This window comes from Myotis yumanensis, unplaced genomic scaffold (genome assembly GCF_028538775.1).
Source record: "Myotis yumanensis isolate MYYU_CA2020_CCGP unplaced genomic scaffold, mMyoYum1.0.hap1 SCAF_8, whole genome shotgun sequence".
Lineage (NCBI taxonomy): Eukaryota > Metazoa > Chordata > Mammalia > Chiroptera > Vespertilionidae > Myotis > Myotis yumanensis.
In genome coordinates, this window is record NW_027223759.1 from 13,683,435 (window position 1) to 13,704,978 (window position 21,544).

A 21,544-nucleotide genomic window follows, 5' to 3' on the forward strand; every position below is an offset into this window, starting at 1 on the left:
GGAGATTCCTTCTCCAATCGCTGCGAGCGAACACTTTTGGTCCTCAGAAGGACCCGTCCAATCCGTCAAGTCTCGCGAGAGGCGCAGTTCTCAGCCGTGCGGTTCGGCTGTTCCCGAAGGCAGCCACGGGGTTCAGGGCTAAGGTGAGTGGAGGACGCGCACGGGCGGGACAGTTGGCGGGGCTGCACTCTAGACTTGCGGCTTTTCGAGACGGGTCTCAGGAGTTCCCAGCATTGAGTTCAGGAGCGGGGTGAACCCGGGTGGCTGAGTTCCGCACCGACGGGCTGCTGTCGCTGGTTCTGAAACCCGGGTGCTGGCAGGTGTCTCCCCTCCCGCACTCAGGCCACATGCGAGCATCACTTTAGTTTGCTGCTTTGTCTCCGGAGCCGTTCTCCTGGGTCCAAAGCCTTGTTCTTAATAGTCCAGGTTCTAACGCCTCTTGTTAACAAGTATGGATCGGCGTTAAACCCTTACGTTTCTTTGAAGACATCGCCAAGGCAATGTAGAGGAAGCTTTGTGGGGACAGTTTCCATCGGAAATCCACTTCATTAAAAAAAACAAACAAACCTCAGTTGTACAGAGTATAGTGCTTCTGAAGTAACCTGGCTCCCCCGGGACCGCACGTGTGTAGAGGTGGAGGAGGCACGTCTTGGTCAAAGAGTTTACCATTTTAGTGTAAATCTTTCACGTCTCCGCAGGTCTCCGCTTTAGTGTCAGTTAAATGCATGTCATTTGAGTAAGAGCTGTGTTCCCATTTTTATTCCTTTCATAACCCCTTCCCCGCAGGAAAGCAGCGGCACGTGCTCTCTCCCGCCCATAGGAGCGATGTTGGTAACATCCTGACAACTTCTGGGCAGTGCTTCCGTGGAGAGCACGATGAGTAACAGAGCAGGTTCCTTTCTGTGGAACCTCCGGCAGTTCAGTGCTTTATCTCCCACCAGCAGAACCGTGAGGCCGGACCCTTTGGGATTTTGCAGACCAGAAATTGTTTATTCAAACTGGAGCCCAAGAAACCATCCCTCCAACGACTTTGCTAGTAAAACGCAATCACCTACTAGATATCTCTTTCAGGATGCCTCGGTTTTTAAATCAGGAGATGATGTCTTTCAAACGAAGGGCACCAGCCCCGTAACAGCCCTTCCGGTCAACAGATTCTTGTGTCCTAGAAGGCTGTCCTTTGACTCAAAACAGTCTCCTGTCCCTGAGGATGGATTGAAGAAGATGCACTTTCACCACGAGGCCTCTGACGAAGATGTTCTTACCCGGGAGACAAAGCCCACCCCTGTCAACGTCAAGAAACTGTCGCAGGGCAATTCCCTGAGTGATGTGTTAGATGCGTTTGCAAAGGCACCTTCCTTTCCCAGTAGCAACTATTTCTCAGCCATGTGGACGATTGCCAAAAGGATGTCCGATGACCAGAGACGCTTTGAAAAACAGCTGATGTTCAGCCACCCCGCATTTACCCAGCTGTGTGAACACATGATGAGAGAAGCCAAGATCATGTACTGCGACCACCTGCTGTTCAGCCTCTATGCCATCGTGAGGCTCGGCATTCCTCAGAACACTCTGCTGGTTCAGACTCTGCTGAGGGTGGTTCAGGTATAATCAAAAGGAGTCTAACACATCCTTTTCCTCGGTTTGTAGATCTTGAATGAATGAAGGGAAACAGAGGGGTAGTCTTGGCATAACTTGAAATAATGGAGGGAATAGACTATCAGAGGAACGGTAGTTTCCTTTTTATTTGCGTCTGTATATATGATGTAGAGTCCTTAAACTAGCCAGGTCTGTCCTCTTGCTGTGAAATTTATGAGACCTTGTCCCTTTTCTCCTCTTCAGAGTTGAATAATAATGATGAGTAAGATAAAATGAGGAGAGAGAAAAAATATGCAAGGAAGGTTGGGTAGTTAAAGGAAGGAAAAAGGGTGTACCTACACCTCTTTCTTATATAATTGTATTCAGCCCTCTTAACAGCTTTGTAAAGTTGATGTTAACCTTAGTTTTGCAAACGAGGAAACAGACTTAGTGATATTGAGCAAGTTGGCTAAAGTCACACAGCTGGTGGATTCTTTTATGCAGTAGATATTGGGTGTCAAATATGCATCAGTTACTGAACTTGTCTCCAGGGATATAAAGATACAGAAGACATGATTCCTACCCTTACAATCTGGAGGGAATACGGCTATTTTGTGGGCAATCACAAAAATAACCAACATTTGAGTCCTATATTTACTGTGTTACAGGCATTGTACTGAGCACAAGGGGATTTAATTGTGAACAAAATAATGGCTACAAAGAACTTCCGGTGCAATGAAACAAAAGTATAGAGTCTTATGAGAGTATAATGGGCGTCCATTCTGGTCAGGAGAAGGCCTTCCTGATGGGAAGAGGAGATGAGGGAGAAGGATACAGGATTAGTGTTTGCGGCAGAGATTTGTTTGAAAACAATTGCTGCGTGTAATCTTCAGTGTAGCCTTTTAAAATAGGTATTGTTACTCTCATCTTTCCAATGATTAGGAAATTTAGGCTTGGAGAGCTTAAAACACTTCCCGAAAGTCACGAATCTGATAATATCACTATTAGTAGGTTCTTGATAAATGTGTCCATAATGAATGAACAAACACCTACCAGCCCATTGTAGAACTAGAATTCAAGCTCGGTCAGAGATGATGTCTAAGCTGAATCCAAGGAATACACAGCAGTTTGTGAGAGATTGATAGTGAACGGGATGGTTTTTCAAGCAGAGAAGATTGCTTGTTCATCCCAGAGCAAAAGTTTACAAGTTTGGGAGCTGAAAGTAGTACAGAATGGCTGAAGTACAGAATTCTGGGGGGGGGGGGGGGGGGGGTTTGAGGGAGTGGGGAGGAAATTGTGACATACTTTCCTTCAGACACATAGCCAAGTGGTCTTTCCTTTCACAGTAAATATTGAAATATTGATGGCATGTTGTAAATTGTTATGGAAACCCTCCCGTGGTAATGAGACCATTTTTTCCCTTCCACCTGTACCTCTTTCAGCCTAAGTTTCCTTGATGTGCTCTTGTAAGGTATATAGATTAATTATAATTAAACTGTAGAGCACTAGGTAAGCTGTGTTACTATTCCTTTTCCAAATTATGCCCACTGCCATTTCTGGCATCTACATTAGTACCAAACTCAGGGGACCTGAAAGAAGGATCTGGGGGCTGGGGCTCCCCTTGAGAGCCAGATAATAGTGATAAAATGTGACAGGTGATGTGGATCAGAAGATTTACCAACTGCAGTTCGTTTGCTACCCAGGAAAGGATACAGGGAAATTATGAGGACACAGGTTCTTTAGGGATGGTCAAATTGCCCTCTATACCGTAGTAGCTCTTACATTACAGCTCTTGTCTTCATGATGACCTCGAATCCTAGAAGGAGGTAAAAATAATGTTTGATAAAAGGTGTGTCAGAAGCAGAGTAATATAACCAATAATGGATTTTCAGTGATAATAGTAAATGTAAAGAAGTTTTGATGAATAAAAGAGTGTGAATTGGGTATTTGGAAAACTCACTATGGACGGCATTTTATTTCCTAAAGATGTTGTTTATTGAGGACTGACTCCGTGTGAATTATTGGTTTCATAGTTAAACCTTAATTGAAAGCATCAGTTCAGTGGTTTTGCATGGGTACAATAGTCTACTATGGGCTCATCAACTGTAGTGTTTTTGTAATTATATTTCAATAGGAACGTATCAATGAGTGTGATGAGAGATGTCTTTCAGTTTTGTCAATTATTTTAGAAGCAATGGAGCCATGCAAGAATGTGGATGTTCTTCGATCAGGATTGCGGTGAGGACTCTATGCTTTCTTCATGTGGCAATCTTTGTTTTTTTAATATCTCAAATAAAAAACCAAGATGAAAGCTGAATTGCTTTTTATGTTTGTTTGGGGAAAACTTTGATGGTAGCTTTAATACCTTATTAAATTTAAAATTCTCACTATGGATCAGATAAAGGTGGAAATAATGCTGTTAGGGTCCACAATAATGAAGGTATGAGCAGCATTGAAATCTAAGTTTAATATATAATACTGATGTGGGCTGGCAGAGAATTGACAGGTATTCAGTTCATTATGGTTATTTGTGCACTGTGGAGGTTACGTGACACTGGCCTGGCTTGAAAAGGAGCTTGAGTTTTACAATTTATAAAATTGATGAAACTGATATAATGTTATAAGCCAGTGAGAATAATGCTTAATCCCTTTTTTCATTGACAGTGCCTTGGGGTATCTTACAATAATCTGATGTGATTTGTTCATTCATAAAGATAGCAGAATAATTTGAGAGGGAACAGTGCTAAACTGGTCCTGGATCTTTCAGTAACTACTCCAGCGGTTCTCAACTTGTGGGTCGCGACCCTTTCATAGGGGTTGCCTAAGACCATCGGAAAACACATATATAATTACATATTGTTTTTGTGATTAATCACTATGCTTTAATTATGTTCAATTTGTAACAAAGAAATTGAGGGTCACCACAACATGAGGAACTGTATTAAAGGGTCGAGGCCTTAGGAAGGTTGAGAACCACTGAACACTATCTTCGGCAGGTAGATCATGTCTATTGGCTTCATATTTCTTGCCTAGAAGTAGGAACTGGACCAAATGACTTTTAAGATTTCTCTTCTGGTTTTAAGATTCTAGGTCTATGGTATTTATTCTGTTTGATTACAGGATACTAGTTGATCAACAAATTTGGAAAATAGAACGTGTCTTCACATTACAAGCTGTGATGAAAAGTATTGGAAAAGATGCACCGATTTCTCTTAAAAAGAAACTGGAGGTAAAGACTGTCTGAATTTTTTCTAGTGGATGAGATTTTAAAAAATATTTTTTGTGATCTGTCACTTCCTACAGTCAATTTTTGGGAGGACATTGTTATGCTTTTGTGTTTAACTCTGTTAAAGTAAAAAGAAGTAGGTTTATATCTATCTGTATATATAAGTAGGTATATTAACTATATGTCTAATGAGTCATTTTGCTCAAACTTTATCCTTTTTATTTAAAAACAAACTTTTATTTTATCACAAATGATAAATTTAATCTTGTTTTTCTTTAGATGAAAGCTTTGAGGGAATTACACAGATTTTCTGTTTTGAATAGCCAGCGCATGTTTGAGGTACTAGCTGCCATGGATCACCGTTCTGATGTACTTCTGGATGAATGCAGTAAGATGGTCATAGGTAAGGGAAATTTTTCTTTCATGACTTTTAACCTCTGACCTACTGTTCTGGACTATATTTGTTTTGTTTGTTTTAAGAACTTTGCTATTACAAATAAAACATATCTGATGATATGGTTACATCTAAATTTTATTTTTGCCTGCAGTTTTGTTTGTTTTTACAAAATACAGTACTATATTTTTTAAACAGAAACAAAAATATAGTGTGTAGAGTCTCTTAGATCTTACATTACAAACTATCTGGTAATTTTTGTTTGTTTTTTTAACTCATTCTTAAAGGTAATATCAATGGATGTCCTTTGAAAATATTGATCAACATATTGCAGTCTTGCAGAGACCTCCGATACCGTAATTTATATCTTTTCCAGGGAATAGCAGATTATGTGGCTACAACTTTTGATGTCTGGAAGTTGAGACAAGTAAGTATGTTAATAGGTTAGAATAAGCCTCAGAAACAAATTCAAGAAGCATATTAATTCATTTAACATTCTAGGTATTTCTCTATCAACTTTATAACAGTTAAGATACCAAAATATTCCAGTGCTAAATTGACTTTTGAAAAATTAGTTCCTTGTCATTTCTGTCTGGGAGTTACCTGTTAATGTACCACTCAATCGTTTGACTGTTTTTCTTTCTTTTCTTTTTTTTTTTAATATATTTTATTGATTTTTTACAGAGAGGAAAGGAGAGAGATAGAGAGTTAGAAACATCGATGAGAGAGAAACATCGATCAGTCGCCTCCCGCACATCTCCCACCGGGGATGCGCCCACAACCCAGGTACATGCCCTTGACCGGAATCGAACCCGGGACCCCTCAGTCCGCAGGCCAACGCTCCATCCACCGAGCCAAACCGGCTTTGGCCGTTTGACTGTTTTTCTATCTGAAATAAAAGTTATATTGTTCAGTGTTTGCTCTTCTATTTGCCATTCAAAAGGTTGCATGGTGCCGAACCGGTTTGGCTCAGTGGATAGAGCATCGGCCTGCGGACTGAGAGGTCCCAGGTTTGATTCCAGTCAAGGGCATGTACCTTGGTTGTGGGCACATCCCTACTGGGGAGCGTGCAGGAGGCAGCTGATCGATCTCTCTCATCGATGTTTCTAACTCTCTATTCCTCTCCCTTCTTCTCTGTAAAAATTCAATAAAATATATTTTTTTAAAAAAAAGGTTGCATGGTGGTTTGGATAATTAGGATTAATGCTCTCTTTTTCTTTTCTTATATTTAGAATAATAAATCCACGTGATGTGACAGGCTTATGTTTTTTGAAGAATAAAATGTCATTACTTAATGATCATGTCTATGTTCTAGTTATGGAATGTTTGCTTATTTCCTCCAGAATAAGGGCCTTTTAATTCAGGGGCTGTGTTAGTAACATAAACATGAATGAAAAAGCCAGTAAAAACTTTTTTTTTGCAGTTAAGCAATGGTAACCATTAGATCAATAGGTTCAGTTTACTTTGGAGGGTAAGATAAATATTGAGTTTGCCATAGAAATTGATTTTAGAAAGAGAAGTACTGATCACGAGAAAGACCAAGAGGGAAAGGAGGAGTGAGCTGGAAATGTTAATGTAATCATATTATTTCATCTCTGTTCTCATTTCTAGAAATTCAGATTGAACACAAATTTCTGAGTTATCTCTTATATGTTAGAATCTAGGAAGTGTCTAGGTTTGGAAGGGGAGCAGCTCAAAATTGAGTTGGACACTTGAAAAACTTCAGAAAAGGTATATATTTAAGTAGTTTTCAGGCCTGTTGTGAACAGCCTGTAGGATAGGACTTATTTTTAAGTGAAATGGAAACCATTGTATACGCTGGTATTCTGCTTATATAAGGAGGTTGCTTATTAACTTAATGCCTGACTCAAAATTAACTGGAACAGATTTTGTGAGGAAAAGATAATTGTTCCTTTTTAGGGAATATTCTCTTGATCAGGACAGTTCTATTACTATTTAAATTTTTTGAGATTTAAAGAAATTACTACTAGCATACTGGAATTATTAAAGTGTTCTTCCTCAATTCACTCTTTTTTAAGGTTCTTTTTGTCCTCATTTTATTTGAAAACCTTGCCTTTCGACACACTGATCTGATGGATTTATTTATGAAGAAAGTGGTGGATGAACGTGGCTTCCTGAACATGAAAAGCATTGTGTCTATTCTTCACGTGTATGCCTCTCTGAATCACCTCCACGGGGGCCCAGCTCGAGAGTATGTACTTGTCCTTTTTTACTGTTTTAATTGCCACATACATACTCACAGTTGACTAGAAGAGATGAATTAGGTAGGAAAGTGGTAGAAAATTTGGCTTAACACATTTGTATGACTACATGTTGTACAGGAATCATTTTACTTATGTGCTGGCCTCTGGGAAAGAAGGTGTGTTACATCCAGAGTATCTTCCTGGGTCTGAAACCTGAGGGAGAAAGCATTTAACATTCAAACTGTGATTTCGGTCCCTTGGTTTCTTCTCCTCTTGGTTGGTCTTTACCGTCACCAGATTTGCATCTCTGATCATTTGTGTGTTCTTGAATCCAGACTCCTGGATGCATATGGTCACTGTAGATCCCACAGGTGTCTCGTGGTCAATTATTCTGCCAAGTCGGCTCATTTTTTTTTTTTTTGCCAGTTATTTACTATTTACCAACCACCATGCAAAGGGATTTTATAAAACCACTTTATTGAGGTATGACAAACATGTAAAAAGCTGTATGTACTTAATTGAGTACCATTATGCCTGACTCATTCTCCTCCTGTCCTCATCTAAGTTTATTTGTGGATTTAGTCAGAGAGTGAGTGCCAAGCACTTGGGTTAAGGACAAAGATGAATAAGACATAATCCTTTTTACCAGACGATTCTGTGTAATTGGTAAGGTAGACACATAAATCAGCGGTTAAATGTAGCCTGAAATTGGAGTGATAGAGTTTTATACAGGACACATGGACATAGAGGAGGCATGTGCCAGGAAGCTGGCCTGGCAAAGTGGAGGGTCGAGGTGGATGCCAAGTAGTGCTGCCTGGAGGAGATGGTACCTGTGCAGATCCTAAAAGATGGATAGGTAGGAGGGAAGATAAACAGAAAAGCACATTCTGCGTGGAACGACTCCGTATCAAGTCAGGGAGGAAAGACACAGCAGAGCACGTGCAGAGAGCCACAAGTAGTTTGGTGTTGCTGACGCATAAGGAGTGGATGAGAGGACTGGAGAGGTGATTACCACTCAGGCTCCAGAGGTAGTCATCTGCAGCCCTGTGATGACTTAAAGCCTTTCTTGCTGCAGACTGCAATTCAGTCAGTTACCAGTTAATCAGTGCCGCCTCTCTGGCGTCTCTGGTACCTGTTCCATTGTTCCCATCCCCTTGTAACTCCCAAGTCCTACTTAGCCTGCCTCTGCCTCCCTGCCTCGCTCCCTCCCTCGCCCATCTGCTCCTTTCCACAGACCTCCCAGTTGATCTCAAACATGTCCCTTGATATCCTCATGAGGGCATACTTGCTCCTGCTGAAAGAATCACTTCTCTGTGCTTTAGCCTCACTGGTTACTTACTGTAGCCCCAGTAACGTGTACCTTCAGGTCTCCATTTCTTTGCTCAGTTTCGCATGATCTTCCCTTTCCCTGTCTTTTCTACGTATTGACAGTCTCCTCATCCCAGAGCTATCCATCTGCTTTCCGTCCTGAGCACTGCCACAGTCCTCTGCAGGTACTTCATGTTTGTCTTGCATAATGATGCATAGCTTTTGCCCTAAGAGTCAGACAGACCTGCTTCAAAGGGTTTGTGCCATTTATTAGCAGTGTCACCCAGGACAAGTGGCATTCCCTAATTTTGACCTTTCCTCTCTTTGTGTTTAACTGTTTTGTTTTACTGGATGATAGGATTAGGCTTGGGTTTTTTGTTTGTTTGTTTGTTTGTTTTAACTCAGAATTATTGATAGCTACAGAATATTAATTGTTTATAAAACAGCAGAGTTGTTCCAGGCCTTATGGACATACTCATGATAAAAATGTAGCATAATGGTTAAAAGGCTGTGGAGCCTGACAGTCTGTGTTCCAATGCTATCTCTGCTACTTCCTGGCTGTGTGTTCTTGGAGAAGTTACTCAACTTCTCTGAGCCTGTATGCTCATCTTTATTGTGAGAATAATAATATCAACCCTATAGCATCTTAATAGGAATTAAATGAGTTAAAGCCTACAAACCATTTATTTGCCCTATGTAAGACATAGTGGTAGCTAACATTTATTGAGCATATACATTGAGTGGCCAGATTATTATGACTGGCCAGATTATTATGACCACCCCATCAGTACAATGAAGTGAATTAGTTTAGTTATGCAAATAATAATAATAATAAAACCTTGAGAGTATTTGCTTAGAAAGTTTTCAATATTCAGTATTTTTGGAAGTGTCAATGATGTACTGATGTGGTGGTCATAATAATCTGGCCAGTCATAATAATCTGGCCACTCAGTGTATATTTATTATAAGATATCCACCTGAGCTGAAATATATGTGAATACTTATTTCAAGCCTGATTTCCTTTCTTTTTAAAAAAATATATTTTATTGATTTTTTTTACAGAGAGGAAGGGAAAGGGATAGAGAGTTAGAAACATTGATGAGAGAGAAACATTGATCAGCTGCCTCCACACCCCCTACCGGGGATGTGCCTGCAACCAAGGTACATGCCCTTCACCGGAATCAAACCTGGAACCCTTCAGTCTGCAGGTGGATGCTCTGTCCACTGAGCCAAACCAGTTAGGGCACAAACCTGATTTTCTTATCTTCTTTCTTTGGACTCCTTAAAGCCATTGGTCCTGTGGCGTCTCCCTAGCTCTACCATGACCTTGTCTTGTCTTTATCTTTGAAAGCTGACTTTTCTTTGTTGCCCTGCAGGTTCCTGGACGCTATGGGTGCTGCTCTGACTGGTTATCTCCACCACATCTCTTCTGAAAACCTGCTGAACGCTGTGTGTTCATTCTGCTTGATGAACCATTTTCCCTTGGCTCCCATTAACCAGCTTCTCCAGAAGGACATCATCGATGAGCTGCTGATGTCAGGTGTGGTGTCAGTGCCCAGGGGGGACTGAACTGCAGCAGTTCTGCAGCTGCCTGTGACTGAGTGGGGTCGCCGTGGGCTCAGGTTAGAATGTGCAGAGCAGAGGCTGCTGAGGAAGGGACCGGCAGTGGTGAAGTCAGAGGTCGTGTAGAAGGCAAGAATGAGAAACACATCATCGCGCCTTTATTGGCACTTTGTGCAGCTATACAAAGGTTCACGTTCTTTATGCCTTGAGCAGAGGTGTGTGTACGTCCTCACCCTTTTGTGTCACCTCTGAAGCCAAATTAAGTCAACTCTTGCAGCTCTGAACACCTTGTCTTTCATAGCCAGTAACCAAGGCACAGCCTGTTAGATCAAGAAACCAAATAGTTACCAAAGCAGTGAATTTATTTACTCTAGGAACCAAATTAATTGTTGACTTTTGGTCTTTAATATGGAACACAGAAAAGCAATATCAGGTCAGGTGTACAAAATTTGATGTGTCTGAGGATAGAGAAAGTTTACATTCTTCTAAAAGCAACATTATAAAATTGCAGCGTTGAATTGAGAAGAAGGAACACCGTGTTTAGATTTTTCAAGCAACTTAATGTGCGGGGAGCAGCCTGGAGCCCAGGAGACCTGGATCCTCGTGTCAGCTTGCCTTAGTTAATCATGAGGTGTCTTAGCATTTGCTCATCTCCTTAATGAAGAGTTTAGACTAAATCACCTTGAAAGAGATTTTAAACCTTAAAACATTATGAAATACAGGGTATTGATCTGGACACTACGGGACTAGGGAGCATAGATTCCTCCTGATATGAAACAGATCAAAGAAGTGTGGGTGCATTAATACGGGTTCTTAATTGTGGCATTAATATTTTTTCTTACATGTTTTCTCTCTTCTTTTAGATAACAAGGAGAGGAATATTTACAAGCTTCAGATTTTGGCTGCCTGTCTGAAACTTGATGATGTTCCTTGTCACAAGGCCGTAGACTTAGTACTGCCGTCGCTGCCACCTGCACCATTGTATCCAAATGCAAAGGTGGCCGAGGTGCTGAGCAGCCTCCTGGGAGAGGGGTACTTCTTGGAAAATGTACAGTTGCCACATAATCATCATATCGGTATGGGACTTGATGTGATTTACATCTGCTTCATTTTGTTTATTTTCTATTCTGTCTCTCTTTTTAAAAATATGTTTTTATTGATTTTTTAGAGAGAGAGGAAGAGAGAAGGATAGAGAAGTAGAAACATCAATGAGAGAACATTGATTGACTGCCTCCTGCATACCCCCTACTGGGGATCGAGCCCATAACCCGGGCATGTGCTACGACTGGGAATCGAACCAGTGACCTCTTGGTTCATGGGTCAACGCGCAACCACTGAGCCACACCAGCTGGGCTGTTTTCCTTCCTGACTAGGAGTTGACCATGGCATTTTACTGTAGTGCGGCGCTGGCTCTGGAGCTGGATGCCGGGGTTGGGTTTCTCACTTGGCTTCTCACTGGTGCTGTGACTTCAGGCACTTACCAGTCTCCCTTTCCCAATGTGTAAAATGCCAACAATAATCTTCTCACTTCTTAGGATTCCAGTGATGAGTGCATGAGATTGTCCTTGTAAAGCCCAGACCAGTGTCTGGCACATGGTAAGCTCAATTTATAGGGTGTCCCCCAAAAATGTATACACACACTTTGAATAATAATAAAGACAGTTTTATTAAAATACATTTCATTTTCAAAATTGAGCTATCAGCTGTTAAAGTATCATCACATTTTTTTGGAACACCCTATATTTTAGCTGCTGCCTTTATCATCGTTGGTAGTAGTAAAGTACATTTTGAAACAAAAATCACTTTGAGCAATGTTTGAAAAATTATCAATTCTTTTCTTTCAGATTTTGAAATCAGAATGGATTCTAACAGGAGTGAAGTGCTTCCACTTTCTGATGCGAATATAGTAACTTCTGCTACAGATATTCAAAGGTTGCTTACATCTGTTCATATGCCCAGCTTTATGATTTTAAATCTTAATTCTCAAAGACTCCCTGTTAAATATTAGTAGCAATCCTGAGACCTTATATTTGTATGGAGCTTGTAATGCACTAAGAGACTTCTCAACTGCGAATCTCCTCAGGTCGTAAGTGTGGGCACTGCAGTCTTCAGCTGTGCACTGGAGTTGGGCCATTTAATGAAATAGGCAATTTTTTTTTTAAAATATATTTTATTGATTTTTTACAGAGAGGAAGGGAGAGAGATAGAGAGTCAGAAACATCTATGAGAGAGAAACATCGACCAGCTCCCTCCTGCACATCTCCTACTGGGGATGTGCCCGCAACCCAGGTACATGCCCTTGACCGGAATCGAACCCGGGACCCTTCAGTCCACAGGCCGACGCTCTATCCACTGAGCCAAACCGGTTCTGGCAAAATAGGCAATTTTTAAAAATTAAGTTTTAAAGCTAAACAGTTCAAGAAAACAGTGTTAATGTGATTGAACTATTAGCACAGTGTGAACTTTTGACAACTTTTTAATCAGCAATAGTGATTAAAAAGAGTTAAGGCCTCTAAAAAATCAAATACCCACTAAACATTTTGTTCTACCATGAAGACCTTTATAAAGGTAGAGAAACTAGCTTCTTAATTAAGCTGTTGTACGTGGGTCAGATCATACCGGAGTTAATCCTAAGTTGTTTCCTTGACCCACACACTACCAATGGGTGTCTCTGGGAGAAACCTGCTACACTCTGAGAGGCTGTCCTGCCTTTTCAGTAGATGATGAGATGGTGTTGCACACGCCCTTGCTCAGTCAGCCTTTGTGGAAAGGTCTGCTGGGCTCTGTGGGGCACACAAACATGAGTCAGACATGGATTCCGACCCCACGGAACTTATATCCCATATTGCTTTGTAGGACATGCTCATAAATATGATTGGGAGAGGTCCAGAAAAACATTTGTAAGGATTCAAACTCTCATCTGCCCATCCCTCTCCATTCACATACAACTCTTTTACTCATTTCTGCACCCGTGTAGCTTATTCCTTGGGCATCTTTTTCAGCTGCTGTCTTCCCTATGCATGTTGCCCATCTCCTCTCAACCAAAGACTTTCTCTCTGATCTTGTTAGAAAGTTATTTTTCTTTCTTAAGTATTCTATTGTTCTGCATAACATTATAACATAGTAGCTCTCAGCCTAAGGTATGAGAAGAATTGAGGAATTTGAGCATTCCTTTAAAAATATAATTTTTTTTCTCTGATTTGTTATGTCAAATAACAGCCAGAAGACAGTAGGAATACAAATGTCTTTTCCCCAAAGGCCAAGAGCAATGAAAAAATCAAATTCCACGTTCCACATTTTTGTTACACATTCGGATTTTATCTTTTTAACAGTCTTGCCTTTCTTTTAGTTTTTTCTTCTTTGCATTTGGCCTCCCCATTCTGGTTTTTAAATTCTCTCTCTCTCTCTCTCTCTCTCTCTCTCTCTCTCTCTCTCTCGGAGGCACTCTGTTCTAGAAGAGCTTTACCATTTGGTATTACCTACATCAGTACTTCAGTAGCGTAAATAATTATCTGTAGGTCAGAGATTAGCCTTAAAATGGGCGCTTTCATATTTGAAATTTCCCCTTATCAGGAATGTAGCCACCCTTAAAGATGATTGAGGAGTAACTTTAAAGCATTTTTACAAGCTTTTGGTTGTTAATGTAGCCTTCATATAGTGGATTATGTACAGAGGCCAATTAACAAGGAAGTGGCGGACTAAGACAGTAGGGAATGGTGAGGGTCCGTGGAGAGCTCAGCTTTGAAATCTCCAAATACAGCAGGATTGTGACTGGTAATCTCATTAGTAAGTACTCTCATATTGTGTATTTTCATTTTCAGAGTGGCTGTACTGTGTGTTCCTAGATCTACGTACTGTTTGGATTTAACCCACCCTAGAGGATTCCTTGCTACGAAAATGCGTCATTTGAAAATAATGGGTTTTCATGTGATCTTGGTAAGAAAAAAACACAGGTGATGTGTTCTTTAGTTACTGATGTCCATTCTGCCAGGAGTGTTGTAATTGAAGTTGGTTACTAGGATTCTGGAGGAATTGTTAGCAGCACAGAAATAAGTGTTTTAATGATTGGTTTGGCTTCTCCTTAGGTGATTACTATCATTTACTAGGGGTTTTATAAGTGCTACATTTGGTGAACTTTACTCCTTTTTGTTAAAGTTTTGTTTTCATGGGCCAGTGTGAGGCTGTTGTAGGATGTTTGTCACCATAAAAGCTGGATGGTTATAAGGGGATGGTTCTTCTTCCCTCTTGTGCTTCATTTTGGTTCTGGGTACCATAGCTTTTCTTGAGCAGCCTCTCCAGATGTATGGAGCAAGAATAAATATATGATGAATAAATATATATTTATGTTAACGTTGGGATCTATCTAAATGCCACTCATTGGTCCTGCACACAATATGAAATGCAAACATTCTAATATTCATTATGATAGTTAAGTAACTAAAAATGGATTATACATGGATACTGAAGTTAAGATGGCCCCTTCTGTTAGTTGGCTACTATTTAAGACTTTTTTTTCCATATTGGCTATTTTATATATTCTAGGGAAGAGTGTCCCTAGAAGGGAATTTTTGCACCCTTTAGAAGACCTTTAAAGTTTTTATAATTTTCAGCTTAGCACTTTCTTCAACCCTAGCACAGTCTTACTAAGCCTTTAAAATAACATTTGTTTTTAAAAAGCAGTTGGCTTGATGTTACTTTAATATGTTTGGATGAAGAAAGTAGCTTTTATTTTACGCGGCATCATTTTCTTGCAAACCGATTATTTTCCTCTTTCTTCGTAAGGTCAACAATTGGGAGATGGAGAAACTAGAGATGAAGGAGGCGGTCACATTTTTGAAGTCTCAAATCTATTCAACTGAAAATCCTCCTACCGCTGATGTTAATTTTCAGAGCACGTGTTAAAGTAAAAAACAACCTTTTCCTATTAGGAGACAGACATAAATTTGTAAAAATAACTTTAATAAAGACTACAATTCAACTATCAGTGGCATTTACTTGACTGCTTACCATAACAAAAAGTTCCTTCAGTTCACTGTAATAATTAATTTTAATAATAGAAGAAATGTTACTGGTATTTTAGGAAATGCTGAGAAAATTCCAGAAGGGTAATTTTTCCAACATAACTATTCCCTCTAGTGCCCAGACATTTGACAGATTCATGAGCTGTATGTTTTACTGTTTCTCAATGGCTTTGATAAACTGAAAACTGGTTTCTTGGTTGTGATGGGTTGCAGGTAAGTTGGTGTGGGCAGTCCTTGTGTTTGGATCTGCTTACTTACACTCTTATTACAGCTGTCTGAGGGCTCAGACCTTGACCATATGTCAAGCATTGGCCACCAGGTTCTCGGTTGACGGTAAGAATGAATGAGGATGCCCTGACTGGTTTGGCTCAATGGATGGAGCATCAGCCTGCAGATGCAATGGTCCCAGGTTCGATTCCGGTCAAGGCCATGTACCTTGGTTGCGGGCACATCCCCAGTGGTGGCTGTGCAGGAGGCAGCTGACCGATGTTTCTCTCTCATCAGTGTTTCTAACTCTCTATCCCTCTCCCTTCCTCTCTGTAAAAAATCAGTAAAATTTAAAAAAAAAAAAAAAAGAAGAATGAATGAGGCAACAGGTTACAAATGGGTGAGGACTGGGCAACTGCATTTGTCACATTCTAGGTGGAGGTGGTTTGTGGGCCATACTAAGAAAAGCAGATGAGATAACAGAGAGGTCAGGGAGTCCAAGTTTATTAAAATGGATAGGCTGTGGGTGATAAGCCCTTAACTCTTGCCATTATTGAGGCCATTCCTTTCTCTTTCTCCCTCTTTCCCCTTCCCACTACTTTGTAAAGTCTTTTAAATTATATATATACTAGAGGCCAGGTGCATGAAATTCATGCACTGGAGGGCGGGGGTGGGAGGATCCCTCAGCCCAGCCTGCCCCCTCTCACAGTCTGGGAGCCCTCAGGTGGAAGGCAACCCGGCAATCAGGAAGGCAATGCCCCATCACACCTCTGCTGCTGCCACTGCTGACAGTGCAAGCCTTGGCCGGCCTTGGTTACCTGAGCCTCAGGCGGCCTGGGGGGCTGAGGGCGCCACCATCTTTGAGGGCGTGGCATTTAATTAGCATATTCCCTCCGTATTGGCTGTGGGCACTGCCATCTGTGATGGTGTGGGCATCAATTAGCATATTCCCTCTTTATTAGATAGGATATATATGTGTGTGTGTGTGTGTGTGTGAACTGTGTTGTGAGTCAGACTACTTTTCAATTATGCTTGTTCATTCTTTTGAAATATTTGTTCAAGTTTGCTGACGCCTAGTTACCTAGTATTTGTCTCACTGAGGATACAGTGAGTTTCACCTGTGAAACCTGAGTGCCATGTAAGTTGGTATTATTTTACCCCCACACGAAAGACTAAATGGTTATATTCCCCCAGAGTTCATATGTTGAAACCTGACTCCCAATGTGATGGTGTTTGGAGATACAGCTTTGGGAGAAGATTAGGTCATGAGGGTAGAGCCCTCATGAAATGGGTTAAAAGAGACCTCAGAGAGTTCCCTCTTTTCTCTGCCATGTGAGGGCACAGTGGAAAATGACCCTCTATGAATTAGGAAGGGGCCCTCACCAGACACCAAATCTCTCAGAACCTTGCTCTTGGACTTCCTAGTCTCCAGGACTGTAGAAGTAAATTTGTGCCGTTCATAAGCCACCCAATCTATGGTATCCTCTTACTATCAGCCTGGATGGGCAACGATACCCCAAACGTACAGTTATGCAATTACTGGACACCTTACTCTATGCAGCATTGCTAAGTAGTCACGTGTATTCTCTTTTCATGATCTTAATAATAATGAATTCTCTTTGAGGTGCAGCTGCTCTCATGATTCTCTTAGGTCCCTTCATTTCTCATCTCTAATACAAGGATAAATTATTTGCCAATGCTACACAGATAGGGCAGGGCTAGAGTTGGAACCTGAGCTGACACCAGCTTCTGAGAAAAATCGTCCAGGAACCCCAGTAAAAATACTCCAGCAGAGCGACTGCCACTGTTAGAGGTTTTATCATATATCCAGCTGGCGTTTAGAAGCGGTTAGTGCTGAAAGGAAGTTTAGCATCATTGAACCCACCTCCCTCATTTTATGGATGAGGAAGCTGACTCAAAGAATTGGATTTTTCTGGAGTCTCAGCCACATATAACTGATTTCCACGTCATTTCATCCTCTGCTGCTCTTCAGCTTGTGTCTCCAGGAATCTGGCTTTTGGTTCCAGACTGGATATCATCTGGTTTTGTGTATGTGGCCAAATGATTTAACCCTTACAAACTTCAGAACAAGAGTTGAAAATACTCTATTAAAAAAGAAACAAAGATTTATTCATTAAACATTAAGTGTGTATCTTTTATCTAACGGCTAATATGATTCATATTCAAAAGATTGGACCAATGTATGAATACTTGCAACTACCTTTTGGGGAAGTGGTTTTCCTGAATTTGTAACAACTGGCATGGCCAATTACAAGGCATTTTTTTACTGGTATTGCTAGTATTAGCATTCTTCATTGCTTTGTGGTCTAAGAAAGTCCTATGAGACTCAAGGTTCAGAGTCAAGAAAAAAGTGTAAATAATACATGTCTTTTCAGGATTATTCATATAAATGGGGATTTACTCCTCACTTCAGGAGAATATGTAAACATTCTTCTTTTCTGGTATTTATTCAATTTACAAAAAAAAAAAAAAAAATCCCAAACCACACAACCCAGTTTGATTTTATGGGCTTGTTTCTCACTGAATGACACAATAAGTAACAAAAAGTGGGAGTTTATAAACCCAAATTCTGACTGCTCTTGATGAAATCACAAAATATTTTATATCATAGTACTATGTCCATTTTAATAAGGATGAAACCTCCTATTTTATTGTTAACCAACCAAAAGGGTGAAGATGAAAGCTATTAATTTTGTATGTGGCTTGCTTCTGATGTAGTCTTACGCTAAGTCAGCCAACCTGGGAAAGAAATTAGGTGACCAGAAGAGTTTGATTCTTTGGTCTAATTCTGTCTTTTTGTTGTTAATCCTCACCAGAGGACATATTTTCTATTGCTTTTCAGGAGTGGGAGGGAGGGAAGGAGGGGGAGAGAGAGAGAGAAAGGAACACTGATGTGAGAGAGACACTTGACTGGTTGCCTCCCACATGCACCCCAACCTGGGGACAGGGAGCGAACCTGCAACCCTAGCACCTGCCCTTGACCAGTTATCGAACCTGAGACCCTTTGGAGCTTGGGACACCCCTCTAACCACTGAGAACACCAGCCAGAGCCTAAAAACTTACAAGGACTAAGATGTTAGGTGAGGGTCTCAGAGTATTCATCAGCTTTCCAGGTTGGTCCTTCAGGATTGTGATCACTGGGGTGGGTGCCAGGGAGAGGACCTGTCACTGCAGCGGGTCCTGAGGTCAGCCATGTACTAGTAGTTGCTTGTCTGGTTTTGCTGCCTCTCTGAGCCTGGAGCTGAAATACAAAGGAGGCCTAGATGTTCTCTCAGGGGCTCCAAACCGTACGGCCAGCGATATGCTAGGGAGGCAAGGTCACCCTGGAGTCTCGGTATCCTAGTTTTGCTCATTGCGAGGCACCTAGGCCTTTGTGCCCTGGTGACCTTTCTGTACCTGCCCATCGTTCTTGCCCTGCTGATCTCTAACTGCCTACCACAGCTCCATATATTTAAGCCTTTATGGCTTTCAGAGGTGACCCTAAGCTACGTGCTCTCTGTAAATTAGAAAAATGTTGAGGTATTCTATCTTTTTTTTTTTACTTTATTAAGCCTTTTTGTTTGTTTATACACGTTTAGAGCAGTATTAAGATTAGGTTTTTCTTTTTTTTTTTTTGATTCTTGAACTTCTTTAAAATGTCAATTTACATTATAATTACATCAAGTACACAGATAAATATCAAGGGAAAAATAGGTGATCTATCTATGATACATCTATAATAATAAAAGGGTAATATGCTAATTAGACCAGATGTTTTCTGGATATTATTCCAGACGTCTTTTCTGACAAAGCCAGGACCAGAAGGAAGCCAGCCTGGGTCCTGGGTGCCGGAGGAAAGCTGGTGCTGGCAGCCAGGGGAAGGAAGGCCTACTCTTGCATGAATTTTCGTGCATAGGGCCTCTAGTATCTAAATAAAGAACTCCTATAATTTGATAAGAAATATACATTACAAAAGACAAATGAGCAAAGAGCTGAGCAACATGAAAAAATTTCAAAAAAAAAAGTTTCAGTCTACTAGTAATCAAAGATGTGCACATTCAAACATGAGATATTTTGGCCTTTCAAATTAGCAGGGTTTTTTCTTCCTTTAAGAATTACAGTGCTGACACAGGTGTAATGAGGCGGGCACTTACATATGCTGCTGGTAATATAAATTAATATGACCCTTCTGAAATGCACTCCCCCCCTTTAAAAATAGCTTTATTGAAGTATAACTGACAACCACATAGGTTTAAAGTATACAAGTTGATAAGCTTTAACAGGTTTCACACACACACACAAACACACACACACACACACACGAAAACCACCACAATCGAGATAATAAACAAATCTACCATCCCTGAGAGTTTCCTCCCTCTTTGCCCTTCCCTTTGTTCCCACAAAACCACCCATCTGCTCTCTGTCACTATGGAATGCTGTTTATATGCATCCAGAGTCTTGAAAATATTGGTATCTATTGACAGCCCTCATCGAAATCATGGGTAAATCTCAACGTGGGTAAATTTCAGAGCCTTGGTTTCTTCATCTGTAAAATGGGACGCTAATACCCAGTCTGAAGGGCTATTATGTATATTGGAAATAAATATATGCGCCTTTTTATGTAGTAGATGTTTAATAGTTGGTAGTTCTTATAATAATAAGGCAAATTTCCATGGTGATTGATTATAAATGTGAACCACAACCCTTGGCAGTGGTCACTATGTAATAAGCTAATAGACCAGAATTTTCAGCTGAAGTAAGACTGGAGCTGAATTTTGAAAAGTGTGTGCAGAGAAGCTCCTATACCTTTCTCATGTAGGTGTAGGGAGGTAGTTGTGTGTCATTGTTGTTGTTTTGGGAAGGGGGGTCACTATTCCAATATTTGAAAAGGAATTTGGTATAGTGGAAGTAGCGAAAAATTAATGCAAATGTCCCCTAGGTGGCGCTACTTCATCGTGAAAATGCAAGCGGGAACCAGTATTTTTAGAAGTGACTTCCCCTGGTTTGAATTTCAAATAAGAGCAGGAGAGCTCCCCGGGATGTCTGGGAAAAAAGTGACCAGGAAGAAAGAGACTTTGAGTACGACGAGTATACACAATACTCTTGCCCGTGAGGCCCCATCGGGTATTGGGTTTGTTGTGGTTGGGACCAGGAAGTGGGTGCAGGCCAACTCTTACTCATTCCCTGTTGGAGCCATGACTGATTTTGACAGATCGAATACCATTTAGAACACTGCTGTGGGGTACAGTGTAGCCTGAGATGTCCGTGCTAGCCCCTCCAGGGATTTGAGGGATGTAAGAACCCCTGGAATATTCAAATATATATGCTAATGAATTGAACAAGAATAGCCCTTTATTGTTCTGTGTGTCACTGTGCATTTCTCAGCTACACTCGTCCTTTCCAACCTCCATTTCTGGGCAACCTATTTTTCTTTCGGCATCAGAAGCGATAGCATCTGGGAAGTGAATCTGATGAATTCTGTCTGGCAACCAGCATCCTTCAGACTGCCAGATCCTCCTGCGGCAGGAAGCTGAGATGCGCAGGAGTTGACTCGGGGCCAGATCTACCTGTCTTTGAGATCCTGGTGATGGGGGAAGGAGGCTGGCCAAAAGCGGAACTTCTGAAACTCTGTGTCCTGAGTTCATTTTCATTTTGGCAAAACGTGACTTTGGTTTCCAAGGGAAAGAGTTCACATGTACTAAAATGTCTCCGTTGCTGAAGTTGCTTTGTGTCCTCTGCTAAAGCCTTCTGCCATCAGTCCCCATCTCCCAACACGTTTTCAAATGTGGTGTCTTTGGGAGGTAACCATAGCAACTAAGCTTATTCAGAAATGACTGAATGTAGGCCATAAAGGGAGAGGAAACCCCCTGGTATTTTTCCCTGGAAACTCACAGGACCCTTGGCTTTAATAATGGTATCTAGTCTGAGTACTGTTATCTATGCACTAGGCAGTGTCCCACTTTAAGACATCTGGTTCTCACACACACCCCATGAAGTGACCACCATTCTCCTTTTATATGGTTGAGGGAATTGTAGCACAGAGATT

The 21,544-nt window shown here is 40.9% G+C and overlaps 1 protein-coding gene across 4 annotated transcripts in view; it reads left to right on the forward strand.

The window, feature by feature from the left end:
• The first annotated feature begins 82 nt into the window (after window positions 1–82).
• The window catches only part of FASTKD2 (FAST kinase domains 2), a 30,980-nt gene continuing 9,518 nt past the window's right edge, over window positions 83–21,544 (forward strand). Inside the window, exons 1-12 of one of the 4 annotated variants that reach the window (XM_070421963.1) lie at window positions 85–143; window positions 787–1,599; window positions 3,707–3,810; window positions 4,693–4,801; window positions 5,078–5,201; window positions 5,480–5,619; window positions 7,232–7,404; window positions 10,081–10,244; window positions 11,131–11,343; window positions 12,112–12,199; window positions 14,089–14,203; window positions 15,050–15,245. In XM_070421963.1, the coding sequence (XP_070278064.1) occupies window positions 877–1,599; window positions 3,707–3,810; window positions 4,693–4,801; window positions 5,078–5,201; window positions 5,480–5,619; window positions 7,232–7,404; window positions 10,081–10,244; window positions 11,131–11,343; window positions 12,112–12,199; window positions 14,089–14,203; window positions 15,050–15,169 (2,073 nt within the window). In that variant the 5' untranslated portion in view covers window positions 85–143; window positions 787–876 and the 3' untranslated portion in view covers window positions 15,170–15,245. Of the gene's footprint in view, window positions 144–786; window positions 1,600–3,706; window positions 3,811–4,692; window positions 4,802–5,077; window positions 5,202–5,479; window positions 5,620–7,231; window positions 7,405–10,080; window positions 10,245–11,130; window positions 11,344–11,435; window positions 11,897–12,111; window positions 12,200–14,088; window positions 14,204–15,049; window positions 15,246–21,544 lie in introns of those variants that run through there. The other 3 variants (XM_070421964.1, XM_070421965.1, XM_070421966.1) reach the window with 3 other exon arrangements.